Genomic DNA, 8,120 nt, shown 5'->3' with positions numbered 1-8,120 from the left:
ATCGATGTAGTTTTTTCGTGTAACTAGCAAAATAGTATTTGCACCATCATGACTTTATATTAAGGTATGATGTTTTCTAAGAGTTACGTAATGGGAGAACTTAAAGCATTTTATGACTAAATGTAAACAATTCACGCGATTCATGACAATTATAAAAATCGAAGGAACAAGAAACGTATATGTAGCTGATATCACACATAACGTGTCACGGTAGTTTTGTATTTGTTTTGTTTACACTTAAGTACAAGGACATGCGACACAACATGTTTAATGAAATTACAATCTTATACTATATTACATCCCAAAAACAAATATTTTTACTGATATGATATCACATAAAATGATAATTTATATTAATAACAAGTCGACATGTTCACTTATCACGTCGTAAGAACTCAGTCCACGGTAATGTGGATCCAACGCACAGCCCCGCGACACACCAACTAGCAGTTTCCAATTCCATGTGCTGCACAACATGTGCTTGTTGCAATTACAATTCCAAAAAAAAATCCTCTACTCCCTGATTTCTTTCTTTAAGGAAAAAAAGGGAGCAATTCCGAGAAGGAAAACGAAACGCGCCGCAAGACCGGAAGGAAAAGCCCCCACGGTTTCCGAGGCTATTTCCGTCACTTCCCGAAACAGAGTTAAAAAAACACAGCGCGGGACCCACCGGTCGGAGGGGCCTCCGAATGCGTCCACCGGTGCGGCGAGCGAGACAGCATCGCAATCGCCAATTCGCGGCAGCAGAGCCTGCAAAGAACGAACCAACCCACCACCACGCCCGAGCTGATCGACCCTGAGCGCAGCCAAATCCAGCCAGCCATAGGAATATCACCAAGAATTCCCCGTCTTCCTCTCTCCCCTCTCTACGAACATCACCAAGAATTCCCCGTCTTCCTCTCTCCCCTCCGTCTCCTCGGTTCGGATCCATCGCCGCAGCCTTAGCGCGGGGTCCTGCCCCACCTGTCGCTTCTCCTCCCGGGCCCCACCCCGCCGCTTCTTCTCTCTCTCCGGCGATCCGACGCCCCGGCCAGCGGCGGGGGCCAGGCCGGTTAAGTGTCGCCGCGAGGAGCGTGCGCCGCCTTGTGCTGCGTCTGGTTGTCGGATATTCCTTCAATCTCCGTGCTGCGCGGCGGCGTCCGTGTCCGGGGGCGCGGCGCGCCGGGCGATGGACCGGGACGAGCGCCTCCGCCGTGCGCTCGCCGCCTTCGGGGGCGACGCGTGGGCGCTGGTGGACGCCGCGCTGGCCGCGGCCGCGCGGGACCGCCCGGGCGAGCTGCGCGCGCGCCGCGACGGCATCGTGGAACGGCTCTACGCCGCCGCCGGCTGCAGCAGCTGCGACGCGCGCCAGCCGGCAGCGCCGGTGCCGCGTGCTGCTTTGGCGGCGGCGGGGCTGGACGAGGAGGACGGCGAGGAGGCGGCGCCGGTCTCGCCCGAGGCGGAGGGTGACGCAGCGGGAGCCGGTGCTGCGGAGGAGGCCGAGGAGCTCGGCGCGGGTGCCGGCGGCGAGCCCGGGCTGGAGAGCAAGATCGTGGCCATCAGGGACTTCTTGGAGGACCCCGACCAGGTCCCCAAAGAAGCCATTTTTACCGCCTCGCTACGCGGATTTGCTACAAATGCGCAGTTTTTTTCACGCAAACTGTGCGCGCTTGTGGTGTTTTGTCGCAGCCCGAGGACGAGCTGGTGAGCTTGCTGCAGAACCTGGAAGACATGGACGTCACCTACAAGGCGCTGCAGGTCAAGCTTTTTTTTTCTCATTCTGTTTCGTCACTTCTGTTATTTACTTATTACACAAGGATTTGGTGGTCTAATTTGGTTGCTTGAGCTGAGCGGCTGCCATGGAATTGAATTTGCTGTTCGTGTTGGTGCAGGAGACTGACATCGGCCGGCATGTGAATGGTCTGCGCAAGCACCCCTCTGCCGAAGTCAGGCGACTGGTGAAGCAGCTCATTAGGTGAAGAACATGGACAAGAACGCTATTGCTAAACAGATGATTTTCTTCTTCGAATATGCTGCCTAATTATCCTTTCTTTTGTGGGACTTGCTGTTGCTTGCAACTTGAAGGAAGTGGAAGGAGATAGTGGATGACTGGGTGCGCCTGCACAATTCCGGTGGTGACGGTGGCTCCTCGATCATAGGTACGTCACTGTGTAGAGTTTTACAGCCTCTTTTGGCTCAGGATTTTTGTAGAAAACGATTTCTTTTATCCTGTTCTTGATAATCCTGATGGGAGAAGTTGATTGCTTTGATGATGGCAGCTGATGGCGACTCCCCTGAGAAAATCCAAGGCAGGAGCCACCAAAGCCCTCGGGTAACTGTTCTTGCTTAGAAATTGATCCAAAATTCTGCACCACAAGCTTGTTTAGTGATTCCCCTGTTTGTGTAAAGCTTCTTTTTGGTAAGAAGCATCGTGCCTGGAATATTCCCCTCTATTATTCCCCTGTTAGTTTACCAACCTATCACAGCTCTGAAAAGGGTGATTATCCATGCTTTTCTCATGCAGAGTAAACTACTACTAGTAGTAACGGGCAGAGCCAGTTGCTATTAGCTATAGTGACACCTCTGTATTTTATTAGAGCATGTACTTTTACCTCCTCTTCATTGACAACTCTGTAACAATGACACCTTCATTAATTCAACCTTCCAGGTTTCAGGGTTTCAGTATTCTCCCAGTCCACAGAGGCATAGTGAGTGTCACATATTATCTTTCTATGTTCAGTTTTGTAGTATTTGGTTCTCACTGCTTTAATTTCTGCAAAAAGTTACTTATGGAGTTATGCTCTTTGTTTCTGAAATTTTAGATGGCTCAACTTCAGAGAGAGCTAACAACGGATTTGAGCCAACAATGGATATGAAGCGCAGGGCAAGCCCAGTACCCGCGCATCATAACTCCAGGCAGATGAACAACAACCATCATTCTACTCCTATGCCATCTGCTCCAGCTGTAAGGATTGAACCAGATTTTTCTCCTTGATTCCTATGTCCCCATTGCTATCAAATCCGACGGTTGTGCACTGCATTTTGTTTAAAGTAGAACTGGCACCATCATTATGGACCCCAGATGTAGCATCTTTTGACCGATTTTGCCTCACATGACACTTGTCGTTGCACAATGTTGCAACTTGCAAAAAGTTTGTGTTCCACTTTCAGTGAACAAAAGAACTACTTTTGTCACGGAATCAAAAATTTCTTACTGCATTGTTATTTCATCAAAAGGAGTCTGGTTATTTTCTTTCATATATTTGAGTCTGCGAGAATAATTTTTAGTTTTCCTTGCAGAAAGTGACTAGGGACCACAAGGACAGTCTTCTGGACCTTGATAGGCTTGATTCTGCAAGGAAGAGGCTCCAGGAGAATTATCAGGAAGCACAAAATGGTAAGTTGCTGAGTTTTGTACCTGGCCTTGCATTATCAAAGACAACATGATGATAAATACAACAAACTTTTGTCTATCAAATTATTTCTTTTTTGAATTGTTGCATTGGAGCCAATACTAGCAGTTGAAATGACAAGCTGTCATATCTGAAATCACATGGAATCAATTTGCAAAAGAGGGCCCTTCAGATTGAAGGCACAAATCGGTTAACCTTTTCTCTTTTTTTCATGCTTGCTTTTCAACAGCCAAAAAGCAGAGGACAATCCAAGTGATGGACATCAACGACATACCAAAGCCGAAGAACAGAAATGCTTTCATCCGCAAGAACGGCAGCGGTGGGCTCCCTGCAAGGCACCGATAACGTTACCTAGCCTTCACCTGCTTGACGCCTCGACTCGCGCCACATGCAAACTTTTGCACTAAAACTCGTGACGGAAAAGAAAAGAAGCAAACGGTTTCTTGTTCTTTTTCCTATGTTCTTGGTTGCCTAGCCTTACCTCCAGTGTGATATTGTCAGGTACATAAGAGTGAACGCTTATGCTTCCCCTCAGGGGGAAAAAATAGAATCAGAGTTTCTTAAGCTGCTGTTCCTATATTTTGGTTGTTAAGTATTGGCATTGGTCAGTGGTGGATGGATATGAATGCATGTCATGTCTCGTGTGCAATGGATGCCCCAGGTCAGCAGATTCAGCACATGGCATCGATCTATAGCAATGGGAGCGGCGATCTTTAGCATCATGTCCTATATTCCTGCTGTGTGCTTTGACGGTTTTGCCCCTTCACGCATCAAGATTTCACTTTCCTCATTGGGGTAAGTGTAATTCAAGCATCAGAAATGCAAAGCTGCAAGATTGTTTTTCTGATCATGGAAGAAGGAAGCAACAGGTTGGGAATTTGCACGGGTAAGAGTGGCATCTTGAATCTCTTTTCAGGAGTTTCACTCTGGTCCTATCATTGGTTCCTGTTAGGCTGGTCACGCTGTGATGGTTATCTCATTATGTCTATATGTGGCCCATGCCTGCATATGCGAGGGTATCTTTTATGCAGCCGTGGACACAAAAACGTGGCTCCATCAAAGAGTACTGAATTGCGTTGGTTGACGCGTAGAACTTTCGACGTTAGGCCTAGTCACTTTTGTGCTGGACAGCGTACACGAATTCATCACGATTGCTCCCAATTTCTCTTCCTTTCTGAGCTTGGATTTCTTTCTTGACAACTACAACATACTCCTGGATAAATCGAAGATGCAACTTTAACATAAATTGAAACTTGCGACAGCATCTTTACTTTTGTTTAGCTAACTAAAAGATGAGGGACATGTGCGTGGTCTGTGAGCCATTGTATAGATGCAAAGTTTTGGATATATTATTTAAAAAACTACACTATAATTGTGAAAACTATAAAAATAAACTTCACTTTTAGAGAGCTATTTCACATAACTACATTTTTCTTGACCTTTCCAGATAACTAAGGGGGTGTTTGGTTCCACCTTACTAAATTTTAGTTGCTAAAGTTTAGCAACTTTTAGCTGCTAAACTGTCAAACACCCTTGCTAAAACTTGCTAAAGTTGAGTTGCTAAAGTTTAGCACTTTAGCAAGTTTTTGTTTGCTAAAACTTGCTAAAAAGTGGGCTGGACCACCTATACCCCTCATTTATTGTTTGTCTTCCCCCTCCTGCGCACCTTTAATAAGGGTAGGTAGGTCTTTTTACAGCTCATTAAATGTCTTTTAGCAAGAGTATCCAAACAGCTTTTGCTAAAGTTTAGCAACTAAAGTTTAGCAAATTTTAGCTACTAAACTTTAGCAAGAGTAACCAAACAGGGCCTGAGTGTTTTACTACTATTTAACTAGTTAATCTTTACCAAATTTTGTTTTCTTTCTATATGTGTTTTTCTTTGCTTGAAAATTTTCTTGAGAAGCTTAAACATTTTCAAAAGTTATATGATCAGATATATATTTAAAAAATATTTAAGCATGAACTCTTTTATTTAAGCTAAAAGATTTGGTCAGGTTAGGTCATTATTTTATTTAACAAACTAAGAAATCAATTATATTTGTAGAACATTAAAATTTAAGCTGGAGTATTTTCGGTTTATGTTGCAACATTTTTCTTGGCACAATAAAAATAATTTTCTTATGAAGCAAGAACATATACTATTGAAGGATAACCATTTTCAATAGGAAACATAGATTAATCATACAAAATTATGGGAAATGGTGAATTATGAAGTAGAGAAAAAACATATCCACAAGACGAGTGGAAGAGAAAAAAGAAAAGGAGGAAGAAGGGGCGGGGGGCCATGCAAATTCTCCCGCAAATAGGCTTGCCCAAAAGACTTCCTAGCAAGCTAGCTAATCATCCCCGCTCGGGAGATAAATAGGTATCTACTGTCCGAGCAATATATATAACCCTCAACCCCAAACTCACCCACCCACCCCACCCCACCAACAAAAAACTGCAATGTAGAGAGTGAATGAAAGAGATCTATGGAATTGGAGGCTTCCAAGTCCATGCTACAATATTTGTTAGAAAACTAATTGTATCAAATAATGAAACTTTAAGCAACTAAAATTCAATTTAAAGTCAGTATCCAAACCGCACGCTTAATTGTTCTGTTGTTTAAATCTATTGTTATGCCGCCTATTTCAATGGTTATAGTAGTGAAATTTTACATGGTTGAATAGTAACAATTTTTTTTCTTGTGTTGAACATTTGCTTCTCTGTTTGGAAAAAATTATAATGCACTGAGCATTATATTCCCTTATCTTTATATTAGAAATAGAGAAAACCCTAAACATACACACACATCCAAGGTTTCACAAATACACGTCGCCTGAAAGCTGCCATGTTTTCAGGCAAGTGTGAAAATACAGATCCATCATATGAAATTATATGAAAAAAAAAGTGAATTATTAAGTGAGGATACATATCAACAAGGTAACATTTTATTCTCATCATTTTCCTCGCATTCCACAAAACCCAAGCTAAATAAACCTACATACATAGGCGGAGCTTGACAGAAATTGCAGAGGGGGCCGATCTATGTATTTGGGCTTGAAAATGCATGAACAGTACAAAAATACTGTTCAATCAATGGAGAATTATGGGGGTGTTTGGGAGGAGGAGGCTAAATTTTAGTTCTGTCATATCAAATGTTCGGATACTAATTAGGAGGACTAAACATAAGCTAATTATAAAACTAATTGCAGAACCCCTAGGCTAAATCGCGAGACGAATCTATTAAGCCTAATTAATCCATCATTAGTGAATGGTTACGGTAGCACCACATTGTCAAATCATGGACTAATTAGGCTTAATAGCTTTGTCTCACGATTTAGCCTAGGAGTTGTGTAATTAGTTTTGTAATTAGTCTAGATTTAATACTTCTAATTAGTGTCCAAATTTTCGATGTGACATGAGCTAAAATTTAGGGAGGGGGGCATGGCTTACTTTGGTCTGGCCTAAGCTCCGCCCCTACCTACATACACAAAACGAAACAGAAATAACTGGCAATGTACCCCAAATTTGTCAGACAATCCATGGGTCTTTCTGAATCGGATTCGGAGCCCATATTCGGACGACCCTCCTCCAAACCTTGGCGGCTTGGCCGCCGCGTAATCCCCGATTGCGTACGCGTTCGAACGCACAGGCGATGTCGCCACGCAAGCAACGCCGTGCCCGTGCGTTCACGGCCGCGCCGCCGCCGGAGGTAACGACGACGCCGGCGCAGCGGCGCTGCCGCTTCCGTCGGACCTTGTGCTCGAGATCGTCGCGCGGTCCGACGCGGCGACCCTCGTCCGCTGCGCCGCCTGCTGCAAGCCCCTCCGCCGCGACATCCTCAGCCCGGCCTTCATCCGGCGCGTCTGCCGCGGTCCCGGCGCCGTCGTACCCCCGCGCCTGCTCGGCTTCCTGCAGAGCTTAATCATGCCGGCCGCGTCCCAAACTTCCTCGCCACCGGCGTCCTTCTCCCTGGCGCATCCAGCGACGCCCGCCGCGGCGTGCCTCTCCGAGAAGCACCTCGCGCCTTTCCTGCCCGGCGCCGGCGGCGGCGGCCTCCTGGCCCGTTACGACCCCGTGACATCGCGCGGCGGCCTCGTCGTGCTCCGCCGCCATCACTATGCCGACGTGCCTATGCCGACGTGCCTCAGGAGTCGGGCATCTGCGTCTACGACCCCATGACCGGCGGCCGCACGTTCCTCCCGGATCCGCCGGAGATGGCAAAATTCTCATCGCTCTCCTGTTATTTCGCGTACGTTCTACTCACCGCTTCGGACGGCATCGGTTGCTCCTTCCTCCTCCTCGCCGCGGATTTGTCCCCGTCATCACGCTCCGTCGAGGTCCGGACCGCGTCCTCGGACGCCGGCGGCGAATGAAGCTCCGTCACCTCGGCTTCTACCCATCGCCGCTCGCATGGCTACTCTCTTCACCCTTACTGCAGCGCCGTCGTCATCGGCGGCGCCGTCCACTGGGCAATTCGCGGCGGCGACGGGGACCTATACCACATCCTCACCTACAACGTCCGCACGGCCACGGCAGGGTCGATCAAGCTCCCGATGAACCGCCTGCCCAAGAGCTACGACGACATGAATAGTTATGACGCTAACCTCCGCCTGGCGTCGTCGCCGGACGGGAGGCTGACCATGCTGGTCAGGGACAAGCTGAGGATATTCGTCTGGCTGCTGTCTGCCGGCGCCGGTTGGGCGCGGCACGCCGTGATCGACACGGAGGCAGCATTATTGCGGT

The 8,120-nt window shown here is 47.1% G+C and overlaps 1 protein-coding gene across 1 annotated transcript; it reads left to right on the top strand.

Moving 5' to 3' along the window:
- Positions 1–708: 708 nt before the first annotated feature.
- Positions 709–4,000, top strand: LOC101785463 (probable mediator of RNA polymerase II transcription subunit 26c). Its single transcript, XM_004978715.3, has 9 exons — positions 709–1,567; positions 1,669–1,737; positions 1,872–1,954; positions 2,065–2,138; positions 2,259–2,311; positions 2,648–2,687; positions 2,802–2,944; positions 3,280–3,376; positions 3,622–4,000. Exons 1-9 carry the CDS (start codon positions 1,169–1,171, stop codon positions 3,735–3,737), a joined length of 1,074 nt encoding a protein of 357 aa, XP_004978772.1. The 5' UTR covers positions 709–1,168; the 3' UTR covers positions 3,738–4,000.
- Positions 4,001–8,120: the final 4,120 nt, after the last annotated feature.

Source organism: Setaria italica, chromosome VIII (assembly GCF_000263155.2).
Source record: "Setaria italica strain Yugu1 chromosome VIII, Setaria_italica_v2.0, whole genome shotgun sequence".
NCBI lineage: Eukaryota > Viridiplantae > Streptophyta > Magnoliopsida > Poales > Poaceae > Setaria > Setaria italica.
The sequence above is the reverse complement of the archived record's forward strand: the minus strand, read 5'-3'. Positions and strand labels throughout refer to the sequence as shown.

Bases quoted from the DNA above. Each gene is read 5' to 3' on its own strand.
- LOC101785463 (XM_004978715.3), top strand. From the start codon at position 1,169: ATGGACCGGGACGAGCGCCTCCGCCGTGCGCTCGCCGCCTTCGGGGGC. The intron at 1,955-2,064 runs GTGAAGAACATG...TGCAACTTGAAG, and splicing joins CTGGTGAAGCAGCTCATTAG to GAAGTGGAAGGAGATAGTGG. The intron at 2,139-2,258 runs GTACGTCACTGT...TGATGATGGCAG, and splicing joins CGGTGGCTCCTCGATCATAG to CTGATGGCGACTCCCCTGAG.